Source organism: Phocoena sinus, chromosome 8, assembly GCF_008692025.1.
Source record: "Phocoena sinus isolate mPhoSin1 chromosome 8, mPhoSin1.pri, whole genome shotgun sequence".
Lineage (NCBI taxonomy): Eukaryota > Metazoa > Chordata > Mammalia > Artiodactyla > Phocoenidae > Phocoena > Phocoena sinus.
In genome coordinates this window covers 32,866,788-32,884,445 of record NC_045770.1, presented here as the reverse complement: position 1 = coordinate 32,884,445, position 17,658 = coordinate 32,866,788, and the positions used below count along the sequence as shown (strand labels likewise).

Genomic DNA, 17,658 nt, shown 5'->3' with positions numbered 1-17,658 from the left:
CTGTGGGTATGGGTGTGTGTGTGTGTGTGTGTGTGTGTGTGTGGTGTGAATGCTCTGGTCTTTCACACCTTCACAACCTCCCTCTTTTAGACCTTTCTCTGGTGTTGGTGGCAGAGGAAGGATGGCAGGGAAAAGGCAAGTGTATCTTCACTTACACAGTCAAAGTTTTCTCTCCATCTCTTTCTAATTCTCTTTTTGCCCTCTTGGGGGAAGATGACCAGCTCAGCACTGATGGGCTTAAAGGAGGGAGGAGTAAAGGGGTGCTTGGAGGCATGGGCTGGGGTCAGATCGTTGATAGTCTTGTATTCCTATTAAGGAGCAATGGGAGTGATATAGCCTGATTTATATTATGCACAGCTCATTGGTAGCCATGTGGAGGATGGATTCGAGGGAAAGGGTCTGAGGTTAGGGAGAGAAATTGGGAGCTATGGCCAAAGTCCAGGTGAGAGATGATAAAAGCCTGAAATAAGTCAACAGGTAGGAGTAGAGAAGATAGAGTGCGTCAGAGAAATGTTTAAAGAGTAAAATCAAAGAAATCTGGCAAGTGATAGTACATAGGTAGGAGAAAGAGGGAGTCAAATAGATCTTTCAGTTTTTTTACTTGAATGGTGGGTGATGATAACAGCATTACTGAGACAAAATAAAGGAGGAGAAACAGGTTAGAGAAAAAATAGTAAGTTTTGGACCTGTTTGAGGGACTGATGGAATATCCACATACATATGAATTAGAGGTATGAGGAGTTATTGGAGCAAAAGATATAAAATTTAAATTATGTGTACCTGAAACAATAAAAGTGAATGAAATATTTCATTAAAGGTATAAAGAAAAACAAGTGTATTGGTAGGAACCTCAACCACTTTCTGTACAGCTTTTTAAATAGTGTCTATTCCTTCAAAAACTCTCACTGAAGTCCACTTACAAATGGCCTATTTCAAAAGTAAAACCAAAGCAAAACTTAATTCCTTAGATCTCAAGGGCAAAATAAATTTATTTCCTGATTCAGTTAACTATCTCAAGGCAGGTAGCAGAAAAGCCTATCTATCTTCTCTCCATACGTTCTAGATAGTCCCGACTTCATGCGAATAGTAGGAAGACTGCTATTCCCTTCCTAGAAATTCTTAGTCTCAAACGAACCAAAAACAACCCTAGCACATATTCATAAATAGTGGCACCATAGCAGATATTTGCCCCTTTTTGGGGGGAGGGTGACTTTTCAGTGTTTCACTTTCTCCCCTGCCTCCTTCTCTCCCTCCCTTTTTTCCTCTATGCAAATAGAGTTTCCCATTGATTGTAGTTTAGTGAGCGCAAGTCCCCCACTTTCCCATCAAGGAAGTTGGCTAAGGCCTCTTCCCCTGGGCTTGTGATCTAGGTTTGATCTGTGGAACACCTACTACCTGGACTTTGAAGCAAAAAATAGTAAAACAAAGATTAACATATGGTTAGGCTTTACTTGTGATGGTGGTAGTGCCTAATGACAGTGGGATCCAGTGGGGACATTTATGATTTGTTTATTGGCCCTCCAGAGATGCCTTGGTTTCTGCCTGCTTTCCAGACTTGTCCTCTAGTTTCTATTCAGTGAATCCCTGATGTCTTTTCAGAAAATTAGTTTTTTCTTTTCTTTTTTTTTTTTGTGAAGCTCAACTTTTTTCATGGGGGGGTTGTAGTTGTTTTACAATGTTGTGTTAGTTTCTACTGTACAGCGAAGTGGAGTTCCCTGTGTGCTATACAGCAGGTTCTTATTAGTTAAGTATTTTATACATATTAGTATATATATATGTCAATCCCAATCTCCCAATTCATCCTTGTTTTGTTTTTAATAGCCAGAGGCATTTTGTTTTTGTTTTTTAAAATTAATAGAGTTGGTGCTTATTGCTTACATCCTGATTTATTCAGGTGTAGAAAGACTCCCTAAATAACTAGCCAAGAAAAATTTGGCATGCAATTTTCATAATTCTTTTTATTTTCATATGCCATATATACATCTTGAAGTTCATGTTTATATATTTTACCTCTCTGGTTTTTTAAAAAATTATGAGTCAGTCAATACAATAGATCTAATACAGAAATGCCACTTGTAAACTGAATATTTTATAGTAATAGTAATTAGTTCTTCCACCAAGTTTAGGATCATTTGATAAGAAATAAATAAACTTTCCTAATTTTTGCAAAGCAAGACCCCCGCAAGGGAGGCACATATAGACTTGGTCTATTTTTAGTATATTATAATATAAAAGGCAAATCTTGCTGAAATAACTTAAAACTTATGAAATTACCAATATTTATAGCAGAAAGTATATCCTTTCTATTTAACAGAATGGAAAACAACTCAGAAAATAGCTTTATTTACTCCCCCTTTTAGAGGGCTTATCTGAGATAAATGTACAATGTTAAATTGACTTGAACATACTTGGTACAGAAGTGCAATTTTTTTTTTACCATTAACTGTAATATCATTCATTACTTTATACTGAAACAAAGACGGGAACACTGAGATCAAATTCCCATTGATGATAATGATCAGGTAAACTCAGTACATTTGAGATGAGGATCAAAATGAAAACCTTCACACAGAGAAGTGATGGATGACCCGTAATTGTGTTCAACAAGTAGTAAAGAAAAATGCCCTTTCCTTTAAAGTGACTTGACTTGATAATTTCTGTCACAAGCTGTCCAATCCTTAATGCCTAAGAAAAAACTGAAAAGAAAGTGTACAGTAACACATCTATATGACCTCCTAGGTTCTCCTGGCTTAATTACAGAGTTTCAATAAAATATACAGGCTGTGCTCCTCTAAAAACTGTCTCATACTGAAATAGTTAATCTACAACAAGGGCAGAGCACTAACTACCTCAGCACCTTATGACACAAAGCATGAACTTTAAGGAACACAAAATAGCTTCAGCACAATAAATGTAATCACCAACATATGTACGATGACATTATGAATAAGGACATGATGGGTAATGATTTAAGGTAGCATAGTTCTTTCATACCAATTCCAAAATTTAAATTTCTATAAATATTCTTTAAGCACCTGTTTGGGATGAAGCATTATGTTTTCAACTCGGCATAAAGACTAGAAAGATGCTGTTTCTGCCTTTAACACTTGTAGTCTGTGAGACAGACAGATAAGTAGAACATAATTACCACTGAAGCGTGAGAGTGGTGTGGTTGACAAAGGCAAGGGTGAAGCGCTGGGAGAGAAAAGGGGCCTTTGGCTTCAGTCTGGGAAGGCGCAGGAAAATCTTTCTAGGGGAAGGTTGATTAGCATCCTGAAGGCTAGTTAGGGACTAGCTGGGGAAGATGTAGGAGAAAAGAAGGGCCTCCAGGTAGGGAAAACAATATGGATGAAGAAAGGCAGGAAATGGAGCAAAGAGCTTTGTGGGAACTGAAGCTTAAGGTGCTTGAAGTGGGAGAGTGAGAGAAAATGTGCAAACTCAGGAGGCAGATCACAGAAGGGCCTGGGGTACTAAGGCTAAGAACTCTGGCTTTGTTCTGGAAAGGGAAGGGAATAACATAATTGATTATAATTGTTTTTGAAAGATGATTCTGGTGGCAGAATTGAGTATGGTTTGGGGGTAGTGTGAAACTGTGGTAATAGTGTCAGTCAGGGGTCTACGACCGAAATCTAGGAAAAAATGACGAGGACCTAAACTAGCTCAAGGCAGTAGCAGTGTAAATATCATGGATAATGAACCATATCTATAATAAGCAGAGGTGACAGAATTTGATAACTAATTAGACAGGAGGTGAAGGAGAAAAGTAAGCCAAGGATTATAATCAAGATTCTGTCTGCAGTGCCATTTCAAGATACAGAAAAAGGCCTTAGGCTCACGGAGCAGAAGGTCATATTGGCTTGGAAGTTCATTCAGGTGGAAATGTGTAATAAGCAGTAGAAATATATGGTCCAGTAGTTCCGTAGAGGGTCTGGGTTGGTACCATGTAATTAGGAGTCATCGGAATATAGTGGTAGTTGAAAACAAGGCCATGAGTGAGCACATCCAGCCTTGCAGACTGAGAAACTACTGGAATATAAGATGAAACCAGGAAATGCTAAATTCATGGTGTGAGTGGCAGAACAAATCCACAAAGGAAACAGGAGATATGTAAATTGAGAGAAACGTATCTGTCTGGAAGGCAAGTGACGAACGCCAAAGGAAGAGTTCGTCAAGACATGGTTACTTTGGCAATGGCCCCAGAGGCATGTGAAACATGTTAAGGGCTGAAAGTATTCATTTGATTTGATAAGTAAAACATTTTGGTGACATTGGCAATAGAAATGTCAGTGGAATAGGATATCAGAAAAATCATTGTTTAAAGTCTTCATAAAGGTATTATCAAAGCCTGACTGTACTCTTAGAAGGCTAATCTCATTTCTTTTCTATCACTTTGTTGGGGAAAGTAATTTAATTTATTCATTTGATTTGGGGCGAGAGAAAAACATCTTTTGTCACACATGCAATGGCTATCATTGACTCAAAAGATATTTTGGCATGCTTCAAAGGCAGAAAACCAGACAAAGGACTGTCCAAGTCCTCTGATATTGATGATTGCAAGTAGTCTGGCTAGCTGAGACCAAGAAGTAAGGTATGTTTAAAAATGTCAAAGCATTGACCTGAATAGATTTTTTTCACCAACTAAATAGAAGAATCAAGACAACATTTATAAAAAGGAAATATTTCTCCCAAACCTCTCTGTCACATCAATTCTGCTACAATGTATTAATACACAGGATGAAGAATATTTAAAGATGAAATTGGACTGGGGATGAGTACTTAATGATTTAACTTCCAAAGCCTACCCTGACTCAACCCATAATGTATGCCTCTAAATTTACTTTCTGCCACTCTCCCCAATATAACTTTATTGTCAGTGGTTTCTTAATACTTGGTTGATGAAACCCCCAGGAGGCCAGTAGTGTTTGAGAAACCATATGTACAAATGTATCTTTTCTCAATCAACAGCTATTAAAAGTTTTAATTACTATGCCGTGGGGGAAGGTATGATGACATTTTTTTATGTTACTAAGGGACCTTCACACCTGAAAAGATTGAGAACCATTCTTATGCTGGTCTAATTCATTGTTTGCCAAGCATACCTCATGACTTCCTTATTTTACACCACCAGCCACACTATTCCTTCTATCCAGAATGCTTTCTTGTCTTAATCACGATTTATCAGAGTCTCATTTCTCCTTCATGGTGTACTTTAACTGAAACCTTGTCTCTGAAACTTTCTCTTGTCCCTGAAGCCAAAAATGTTCTTCTGTCCCCATTTTTAAAAATCTGTACCTTATGCCACTTTCACATACTTCTATAGTTGACCTTTGAACAACATGGGTTTGAAGTGGGTCCACTCACCCAGGATTTTTTTCAATACTACAGTACTACATGATCCTCAGTTGGCTGAATCTGCGGATGCAGAACTGGGCTCACTGTGAAGTTACATGTGGACTTTTGACTGCTCGGAGGATCAGTGTCCCTAGCTCCCACATTGTACTAGGGTCAACTGTATAGTTGTTTGGGTGTCTTATATGCTGTTGGATTGAATGTTCCTTAACAGGGGGAATATGTCTTGTTCATTTTTTAAATTTTGTAAATATTGTGTTGCTTCAAGTTTCAAATAAGAAAACATTACCCATTGAAATTATAGCTAAATGTCAATGTGAAATCATTCATGTATAGGTACAATATGTCAGAGGCAATGTATCCTAAGAGACCGCTTGTAAATGTACTCTCATGAGGCTAAAGTATCTTGCAAGTCTCCATTAAATAGAAACAAAGATATCTCTGAAATACTATGGGAACAATGTTAAATACAATGCAATTATTGTAACAGGTCCAAGATAAAAGAAGAGCATAGACAAAGATGAAATGAGAATCCCTGACCAGGCAACATAAATCCTCTCAGGGACCTGCAGATACATGCCTTGAGGCCCTCATGCATGCTGTCACCTTGGTAATGATTATCATTCTGCAGCTGATCTTTTTTTCTCCTGAGAAATTTTTAATATTATCTTTTTTCTTGGCAAAGTTAAAGGGCATTGGTTTATTTGGATAAACACATATAATCTACAAGTTTTAGTTCTTGAGCAAACACTTATTATATACAGTATTTTAACTTCAAATCCCTACAGGTCTGCTATTCAAATGAGCATAACCAGAGAACATACGATCCTGTGAAGAAGTGTTGTCCCTGTTTAGTTTAGGACCATGATTCCTTTCACCCAGATCTTCAAGGCAGATTGTTCTCCTTTTATGCCTCAGAGGGCCTGAAATCTGATCATAAGGTGACTTCCCAACTACACTTTCCTATTGTGAAAGAATTACCTGATCCACCTACATGTTTTCCTAGCAGCATCTTTTTTTTTCACTGTAAATAAGTAAACTGACTACTAATAAGCTTCATTTAACCAAGGCCATCTTTCACAGACCAGTAACATGTGAGTGAATGGATAAAATAAGTTCCTCTTATGTACAAAACTGATGACCAGATGCTAGGATGTGCTGCACCAAAATGCATTCACACCATGCGCTCAGCCTTCTGGCTTCTCTTTCTAACACCACTGTTTAATTGTTAAGTCTTGCACACAGGAAGTATGCAATAGACACTTACTGAGTGAATCAAGTAAATAAAAACTACTCTGATTTAAAGTCAACTGACAGCTTTTGAGTAGTTAATGATATACCAGCTTACTTTATATATATATATGTGTCCTTCAGAGTCCTTTCACAGAGGTTGATATAGTCACTCTAGTTCACTGATTATTTTAATCATTCATTCGAGTTATTCCCAGAATTCAGACCATGAAAATATGGTTTGAAAGACCATGGGCCACACTATACTTTAATAATCCTAATGTTTCCCTTATTATACAGTTAGTGAAAACAGTACATGTAATACTGGTGATGCCATCATTCTTGTTTACTTACACACAAATTACATTTTGTAACATTAAAAATGTTGCCACCAAATACAATGTAAAAATTTTCTCTCACTCTTTTTGAGGGTGTGTGGGGATCAAAAATCTAGAGAGATAATAGTGTTTCAACTTAAGAAGCTCGCTTAGCTTTTTCCCAAAGTGAATAAATTATAGTTGGAATTATGACTGGTTATTTTCTAACTTTGCCAATGACAGTAGAATCTTTTTAAACAATAGAGAACGTACAAAATGCAAACAAAAGAAATATGAACTATATCAACAAACATCAAAGAAATAACCTTTTCCAAATCATAGAAAAACAGAAAAGTTTAAACACATAAACACTATATATATAATATATATATATATATATATATTTTTTTTTTTTTTTTTTTTTTCAGTACACGGGCCTCTCACTGTTGTGGCCTCTCGTGTTGCAGAGCACAGGCTCCAGACACGCAGGCTCAGCAGCCATGGCTCATGGGCCCAGCCACTCCGCGGCATGTGGGATCTTCCCAGACCGGGACACGAACCCGTGTCCCCTGCATCGGCAGGTGGACTCTCAACCACTGCACCACCAGGGAAGCCCCAAACACTCATATTTTTAAATAGAAAATGTTCGCCAATGTTATTGTAATATTTTAATTTAATAAAGGTCTATCAAATTTGATAACTACTTTACAGTAACTTAAAAAAAAAACATTCAGAACTTTTCTAGTGGAAAAAAATATTACCTGTCCAAGGCTTTTCAGCAAGAATGAAGCTAATAAGAACCTGGGCACTGTGATTTTTGATTTTACTTTATCTTCACTAGAATAGTGAATCTAATTAACTTTTCTCAACATGTATTTTTTAAAAGATTCAACAAACAGGAATCTATTTTTCTTTCTGTCTCATGTAACCTTGAATTTTCAATAACAATTCATCTATAGTATTTCAAACCTTTCAGGTAGAATAATAACTGAGAAATAATATTAATGCAAATTGGGAAATGAATTCTTTTTTAAAAAGACTATTAAATTTACTTGGAGACTAAAATGACATATTATGTTTAATTCTTGATCAGATATTGGAAAAATAAACTGGTCTAAAGGAGTATAAGGATATTATTGGTGTGAATAGAACGTAACTTTGGAAAAGGACACAAAGATCAAATATGTTCTATTTCTAATTATGGGATTAATGCCTCCACAAGTAATTACTACCCATGTATTCTCTTGGCTTTGCACTCTAAGATTTAGCCAGGTGAGAACTGCACCCCTGTAAACTCTTTCAACTGCTTGGCTCCTATGGAGCTGTGCTGAGGAGCAAACGTAGCTTATAAATAAAGTGACTGAAATCCTTTCATGATGATATAAGCCAAATTCTCACTGTGTAGGTATTAATTCGAGAAAATAGTGACTGGAGGTTTCTCTATGTCCAAATTATTTGTTTATGTTTAGGAATTTTATTTCTTAATTGACTTTAGATACTCTGCTATACTCAATACTATTTTGATTTGTTATATGAATAGGTACATTCAGTTTTATTTTCAACCATGTGAGGTTGGTTAAATTAGGATTTGGAATGAACTAGACATTTCTAAGAAGATGGTCAGTTTGCCTTTTTTCTGAACTACTATATTATCTATGGTTTAACATATTGATTTATGCTAATCCGTAACTATTTCATTATGTAAGTCTTGATTCATCAACAAGACTCAAAATGTTATCTATGTCTTTTGTATTTCCAGAGCACACAGTAGGGTCCTAGACAAGTAACATATAATATAGAGTCCTAGATAAATATTTTGAACTGCTGAAACACATACTAAAACACCCTGTTTACACTATATTTAACTTATTGCACAGACTGTTTTATTTAACCACCCACTGGTAAAAAGCCATAGTAAAGTTTTTATTACATGCTATTATATACAAATAATTATTACCTGGCAGTAACTTAGACCACTTGACTACTGAAAGAAGTTGTCTCTCGCCTAGCTGATTCAGACTTGTCAGCAAAGAACTGGAGGTATCAGGTTTGGTGTTGTCGTGTCCTGCATAGACCACATCTGGTTCAATGCTCATGAGCAAGTTGATCAGTGGGGGGACCAACTGTAAGTCTTGATTTGGTGAAAAAGTGATTCTCTGGCTTAGGGCTTGGCTTTCATTTGGAATGCCCACCGGCTGTGAGAGAGCAACGGCATCTAGTGCTCTCATAACTCTAACTTTATTGAACTTTTTAAACTTTCGACCTACAGAGAAGAAAAAAAAAAAAAAGAAAGGAAGGTAATATAAATACATAGAAACTAAATATTCCAGCAGAGAATGATTTTTCTTAAAATTATAGCATTATAGGCTTTGGCATCTATCTGATAAAATGAGATACAATAGGTAAAAATGTTAGGTCTCAGACTTGGATTAAAGAATTAATTACACCAGCGTTCACTGGGCTGATGGGTGTGGGTAATTACACCAGTATCCCATGCAAGGTTATGGAGCTTCGCAGTAACATGTAGAAAAGACAAATGGCTTTTAGCAGAAACCAAGCTCAGTGTTGGTCAATATTCTGACAGGACTGCCTTCCCAAAGTTAATGCTACAGACTACATAATTAAAACATAGTGTTTAGTAGATGTTGAATCTCCTTTTGAGTTTTATTCTTTTAAGAATATGTTAAAAGATATGCATATACATATGCAAACCCCACAAAATCTTGTGCACCATTTCAGCGGACTCATGATCATTTGAAATTCCTTGAAATCAATACATGGACTATTATAAGATATAAGGACCCAAAGTTAAGAATCTAATTTCTAAATTAAGGAAGGAGAGAGTCTACATCTTGTGCTGGTCAGGCCACATTGGTATTTCTGGACAATTTCTAGAATTTCTATTTTGCTGAATTGTCGTGTGTTAGGAAGAAAAACAGTCTGACACAGGGAGATGAGTAGAAATCTGCCTCATGAGGACTGGTTGAAGGAGACTAAGATGTAAAACTGGGCCACTGCTGGTTTCCAGGTGCATTGGGGTGATCAGAGGGCAGGCTGGACTACAGCTCCCACCTGCTCTATGACAGGCATGGGCTACTTAACAGTATCAAGTGTCTGTGCTGTTTAAGCCAGGAAAAAAGGCTAAGGAAGGCTTGATAATGGTTTGCAATCATCTGAGCAGAGGCTGCAGTTTGCTGTATCTAATCCTTTTTCTGGCTCATAGACATGTTTTGTTTGGCTCACACAGTTCTTTCCAGAGTTATGAAAGCATCTCTGAATTAGCTGGGTGGCGACAATCTGTTAAAGCCAAGCTACAGCTGCTGCTTTTGAATGGGGCACAGACACTCCAACACATCCCAGTTCCTACCACAAACTGGTAGTAGGCCATTGGTCAATTTTCTTAAATCAGGTCACTCTGCCCAATTAAGTTACCTGCCTGGTCTCTGCAAGCATTTGCCTTTGTGATTTATGAGCTCAAGTATTGTCATAAAGAAAAAGGATTACACTTGTTCTATAAACCACCCCCCTCCAAAGTTGTGTTAGAATGGATAGGTGACAGAGAAACAAATGCCATGGGGTCAATATATAGAAAGCATCCAGAAATGTTTAAGGAGATGTTTCAAACAAGTTTCCTGGGGAAGGAATGAGTTACCAGAGGGAAGGGAAGTAATATTTGTGGAGTATCTACTATATGCCAGGAATTTTATATATGTATCATTTATGCCTCACAACAAGTAGGTATTATTAATTCCATTTGTAAATTGGGAAAATGAAGAGTCAAGAAGATGGCATGCCCAATGTTAGAGTGATAGAGCTTGGGTTATGTGGACTCTGAAGTCCAAACTTTTTCTCACACAATCTCTCTGGTGTTTCAGGCAGGGACTTCATGGTCATTTGGTGGGATTCTGGAAAAGAGGTCTAGGCAAGAGATTGTGGGAAAGAACACAAAGGTTGATTCCTTCCAATCCTAAAATACTGTGGTTAGCAGAAAATAAGACATACATCCTATCAGCCCCTTCCCTCCCCAATAATAACCAAAATGGTTTTCTTTTTCATTTACTTTAACCCCTTTTCTCTTTTTTATGCCCTTTCAGTTCTGGTTTTATCAGGATTTGATTACACTATGAAACCATGGAATCTTACTGAAAACTAATGCAAATGTTTTACATTTTGTTCAGTGTAAAAAGTCTTACACCAAAAATCAATTCCAATTTCCTAACATGCTGATTATATATAATGCAGTTTGAATTAATATAGAAATGTTCACATTTCTGCTTGTGATCCAGTCTTTTCATGAGTCTCAGTGATAAAAAGGGGGGACATGTGATAAAAGCAAAGTTGAAGGATGAATTACAATTGAACTAGATCATTTACATATCTATCTTATGTAATTTAACTTGCAGCTCAAGGGTTTGAAATAAACACTAGCATTTCCATTTTAAAGATGAGGAATAGGTTTATAGAAGCTAAGTAATTGGCCAAGTTTATAGAGATAATAAATGCCAAAGCAGAGATATTAATCAAGGGTTAATCTATTTTATTCTTTCTTTTACTTACTCATAAAACACTGATTGAGTGGTTTCATGTACCAGGCACCGTTTAAGGTCCTGAAACTACAGCTCTGAATAATCAAACAAGGTATCTGCTTTCATGGGACTTATATTCTGGTGGGAAGACAGAGAGGGCCCACAAACAAATAAAGAGTAAGATAATACCACACAATAGTATGCACTATGAGTGAAACGTGTAATGTAACAGAGAGTGACTTGAGGGAACAGGACATTAAATAGAACAGTCAGGGAAAGACTATGGTCTTTCCACTAGACCACACTGCTGCCCCTTCACATAGGCTTTATTTCTCTAAATCTGCAGGCTAATGACTTTTCTGGAGCTAATCAAGCAGTGTATGTCAAGGGAGAACTTTGCACACCAGGAGAATTAACTTAAAGAATTGAATAAGTGTAAAGTATTATTAAGAGATGTTTTCCTAAAGTGCTAAATTGTTACAATCTTGCCACCTCTACCCTCCACCCCCTACAATGAATATGTTTGGTCTTCCCAAAATAAATCTTAAGAGATGTAATAACTCTTCCATTTATCTACATTTTATGAACATGTGGCATGTGGGAAAAATGAACTTTGGGTTGGTCATATCTGGGTGTGAATCCTATCATTTAGAAGCATTATATCTGGGGTGGATTATTTTATTTATCTAAGTATCAGTTTACTCACCTATTAAACAGGGCATTTACCTCACAATATCACCATTAGCCTAGGTAAAAATAATGTGTAAAAGTATGTGGTGCTTGGCATATAGCAGACACTCACTAATGTTAGCTGTGACTTCAGAAAGAATTGAGAGAGGAAGGGAAACTATAACTTCATTTAGTTTGCATTTTCTGATATTAAAAAGTGTTCCTAATCACCTATTTTCTCCTCCCTCCAAAACCCAAGCAAACAAACAAACGACAAAGGCTTCTATGGTCAAATATGTTTAAGCAATGCTGTATTAGAAAAGTTAAAGTGATATCCTTACCTTACTTAGTACTGTATCTCAGAACCTTCAATACGTTGTATGGATTATGGATCTCTAAGAGAATAATATTAATATATAGTGTTTCCCAAGTATATCTGTCTTTTTCACTTGATGAAAAACCTGCTAGTATCTCATGAGATTAACAGTTTGGAAAACACTACTTTAGAATATTTTTCTCTATGAGGTTTGCATTTGAGATCAAGCCTATGATTTGGACCTCATTAGTTCCATTGTCAAGCAACGCAGTCACTGATTTTTCTCCTAGCAAGTTAAATAAAATAACTAGCTGTTATTAAAAATACAGTTAACCTTAGCTCCTCTTGACATTATATAAAATAGGAACTGTAAAGACACATGTACGTCTGCACCAATCTTAATTTTAAATTGCCTTTGTTTCATCATAGAGTAAAATATAAAAAGTATTGTTTTCCTTTAATTCTACCACAACTGGCAACTTTAAGTTAAGGTCCAGAGCCCCAAAGAGGATGAAATTAGATTAAAATTTAGATATATAATTTTTGTAACCACATACACATTTGTAGATACAAATCAGAGTCCCCAAGGGAAGATAATGTTAAGAGAAGAAGAGGGTTAATGAAAAAGTTCCCCTGTTCTTGACAGTGATCGTCAGAGAAGATACCACCTCTTTGTCAGCTTTGTATATTCTCTCCAGTGTCCGGCAGTGCCTCAATAAATCTCTGCTGAATGAATGAAAGAATACATTATTATGTCTTTCTGCAGTTATTCTCTATTGCTGCATTTGTTTCCTTCAGAGCACACAGCCTCCTCCTCTGCTAGGCTAATTGACCCATGAGGATAGGGGCCAGGTCTCTTTTATTTACCAATGTAGATCTGAAGCTTTCCAAACCATCTATCATACAGTGGAGTACTAATAAATATTTGTTCAGCTATTGAAGTTATTATTTTGACTTAACCTAGATCTTGAAAAAGGAATATCACAGGAAGAGTACTAAAAAGATAATGTGAACAGCAATGTGATTTTTTTTTTTGATTTGCTGGATTTTATATAAGGTAGTCTTTCAGAGAAATGATTCCTAGTCTTCATGTATAAAAATCACTATTAAATAATATAACAAACAAATCTATAGAATTTTATATAATTGTTGATTGATTAACTAGATAATGGCAAAAAGTACTCAGAATTCAGTAAAAATTTAGAATGACTCTGTATTGCAATGTTACTCATGTACTTCTGAAAAATAACAGTACCTGGTGGTTTGGTAACCTAAGTAGAAACTAGGTGTGTGGGCCCAGTAACCACCTCCCACCCACTATTCTCCTACCCGACTGCATCTATCTTCAGAAGCTTTCATTGTTTTGTGGTAAGGAGGGAAGACAGGTTCAAATGCTAGGGATGGGCATGGGGGTATAAGAAAGAAGATGGGGAGAAGGACTTAATAGTTGTCTTTCATTCATACATTTATAAGAAAGAAGAAGATGGGGAGAAGGACTTAATAGTTGTCTTTCATTCAATCTGATGGACATCATTTTGAGGATGGAATCAGATGCAGAGGAACTGATTTTTTGAGGCTTAGGAAAAGAGGAGATCCATCTGGAGAACATTTTCTTTGTAATCAATGTATAATTGGTAACCCTATACTCTGCTTCCCTCCTGTTACAATGAATGAACTGCGTATGCTCTTACCATTTCAACACTAAATCTTATTCCTTCTCACCTACTCAATGACTTTTCTCTGAAATCGTCTGCCCTCTTGTCTGCATGATAGTCCTCTTATGCACAATCCATCCCATGAAGAGAAATTACTCTCTCTATTTCCTCTCCTCCCATTCTCCCTTGAACCCATTCCAGTCAGGTTTTTCTACTACTCCCTACTCCAATAAAATTGTTCTTGGCAAGGGCACCAATGATTTCCACTGGTCAAAATACAATGGACAATACTCAGTACTTATCTTAATCAAACCATCAGTGGTACTTGACACAGTTCATCATTTCCTTCATCTATTCTCTTGGCTTCCACATAACTCACTCTTGTGGCCACTCCTTTAGTCTCTCGGGCTTGCTTTTTACATCTTCTTGACTTCTAAGTCTTGGAGTTCCAGAGCTCAGTCCTCAGACTTCTCTTAGATAGCTACACTCTCCTTATAGGTGTTAGCATCTACTCTTATATCTTTAATGTCACATAGATATGGAATGATTACAAATTTATAACTCCTGCCTCAACTTTTTCTGGGAACTCTAGACTTAACTATCTAATTGTCTATTCAGTATCTCCACTTGTATGTCTAATAACATCCCCCAAAACTTAATATGTTCAAAACAAAACTTTGATACACTTGTCCCAGAACTGCAGCTTCCATTTTTTAACTCCATTTACACACTTGATCTGGACAAAAACTCTGCTGTCATCCTTGATACTTCACTTATTCTCTCATTTCATATCCAATTCATCAGCAAATCCTGGTGGATGCCATGAAATTATAACCCCAATCCAATCATTTCTCCCCATTTCCACTCTTCCACCATAATTTAAGCCACCATCATCAGAGCTGTATTTTTTTTTTTTTTTTTTTTTTTGCGGTACGCGGGCCTCTCACTGTCGTGGCCTCTCCCGTTGCGGAGCACAGGCTCCGGACGCGCAGGCTCAATGGCCATGGCTCAGGGGCCCAGCCACTCCACGGCATGTGGGATCTTCCCGGCCCGGGGCACGAACCCGTGTCCCCTGCATCGGCAGGCGGACTCTCAACCACTGCGCCACCAGGGAAGCCCCAGAGCTGTATTATTGCTACATGTGCTGGCTGATTTCCCAGCTTTCATCCTTGTACTTCCACAGTCTATTCACTACCCAGCTGAGTGAGACTTTAAAAACTACACATTATTTTACTCCTGGCTCAAGACTCTCAGTGACCAGTCAGCCTACTTAGAATGAAGTCCAAATTCTTTATCAAGCTCTACAAGGCCCAACATAATCTTGCACAGACAGTCTCTCTTACAGTCTCCCCAGCTCCATCCATACTGATGCCCATGTTCTTGGAACTTGTTGGATATGTTCCTACCTCAGGTCTTTACCCTGTTTCCCTTGCCTGAAATTATCTTTCCCTAAATATTTGCAAGATTTGTTCTTCATTTCACTTCAGTTTATGCCCAAATACCACTTTATCACATAGGCTGTTCTTTCTCATCCTATAATTAGATATTTGTAACATATATACCCAGAATACACAAAGAATTCCTATAAATCAGAAAGAAAAGACATGAATAGACATTTTATAGAGGAAGAAAAATAGAAATAGGCAAGAAAAATACAATTGATCTCATTAGTAACAAGAGAAATGCAAATTAAAACCACCATGAAATACAACCTATCCAGAATGGCAAAGACACACAAAAAGGAACTTTCATACAGAGTTGATATGGGGTGTGAACTGGTAAAACTACTTTGAAAACAATTTGGCATTATCTAGTAAAGCCAAGATGAACATATATTATAATCAGGGCATACCTTAACTACAGAAGCTCTTGCACATGAACACCAGGAGACATGTGCAAGAATGTTTATAGCTAAACTGTATGTAGTAGCCTTCAAAGTCGAAACAAACAAGAATATTGTTAAGGGACACATAGAAAATCAGAAAACCTACAGAATTATACAAGGGAATGGAGGACCCTAAATTCAAGCTAGAAGTTTCCTGGAAAAACTGAAAGAATATGACATTCAAACGACATGCAAAGAAAGGATAAAGTATTGCATAATTATTCTTACAGTATATATGACTGAATCTGAATGCATGATGTTCCTATGAGTAGGAATTTATCAGACAAGTGTTAAGTGTTAAAAGGTTCTTGAGAGAGAAGAGACATATTAGACATATTAGAAATGACAGCTTAAATATAGCCTAATAATAAAAATTCTGAACTATTTTAGCAAAAAACTGGAGAGGAGAGGGAAAACAGTTTCTGAACTTCTTTAGTATGTGTTAATAAAATAATTGGTGAAATGATCGGTCATAGTTACTGTTTAATTCTGATATAATAAAAGAGAAATATAGATTTAATTATGACATCAGGATGGGAATGTAAGCACTAGCAAAATGGAAAAGCAGAGTAAAACTTCCAATTTAACAAGGAGGACTGAATGGGGAAAGTGAAATGAAAAGAAATATGACCAAGCCAGCAAAGTAAGAAAAGGGAAAAGAGGTAATAATGAGGAAGTATCACACACACTGAACAGAAAATGTGTTGGAAGAAATAAAAATTTTATATATTGATTATATCAACAAATATTAATGGACTAAATGGACTAAATTTCATCATCTAAAACCATCAAAGAAGGTCAGCTTGGGTTACAAAATTCTGTTTGTAGTTTTTACAAGAAACACAATAAAAACATAGGAAAATAAGCTGAAAATTAAAAGATGAGAAAGGTGAACCAGGAAAATACAAAATGTGGCAAGCAGAAGTAAAAATGTAATAACAGATAAAACAGAATTCAAGTCCAAAGATATTAAAATGAGACAAAGTAGGGATATTAAGAAAGGATAAAAGGTACTCTGCCCTTAAAGATGATATAAGTATATGCCTTTAATAGCAAACAATATAATAGTCAAATAATTAAAACAGAAAAATCCTCAAAAAAGAAAAACTTGATAAAAACACAAAGTGGGAATACCCATATATTTCTTTCAAATTTTGTATGTAAATAGGATAATTAATAAGCACAGATATAGAGAATTTAAAAAATAAAATATATACAAGGGATCTTTAATAAGTTGTTAAAAAATGAAAGCTTACTATATTCTTAAATATCATATCATTAAAAATATCAAAATTAACTAATTAACTTGGCACATCACACTTTTCTAATTAAGTTCTTGATCAAAGAGGAAATCAATGTAAAAGTTATTAATTGTCTAGACATTAACAAAAAGAAGACAACACTTCAAATCAAAAACCCTGGGGACTTCCCTGGTGGCCCAGTGGTTGAGAATGCATCTTGCAATGCAGGGGACGCTGCATTCCATCCCTTGTCGGGGAACTAATGCCACAGGGCAACTAAGCCCACATACCACAACTAGACAGCCTGCATGCTGCAACTACAGAGCCCAAGTGCTCTGGAGCCCACATGCCACAATTAGAGAGAAGCCCATGCACCACAAAGAAGCAAAGAGCCCACGCGCCACAGTGAAAAATCCTGCATGCCGTAACTAAGACATGACACAGCCAATAAATAAATAAATATTTAAAAA

The 17,658-nt window shown here is 36.5% G+C and overlaps 1 protein-coding gene across 2 annotated transcripts in view; it reads right to left on the bottom strand.

Annotated features, from left to right (window-relative positions):
* Positions 1–17,658, bottom strand: part of PGR (progesterone receptor) — a 100,874-nt gene that overhangs the window by 19,493 nt on the left and 63,723 nt on the right. For both annotated transcript variants that reach the window (XM_032641400.1, XM_032641401.1), the window contains exon 4: positions 8,854–9,159. In XM_032641400.1, coding sequence (XP_032497291.1) covers positions 8,854–9,159 — 306 coding nt within the window. The remainder of the gene's footprint in view (positions 1–8,853; positions 9,160–17,658) is intronic.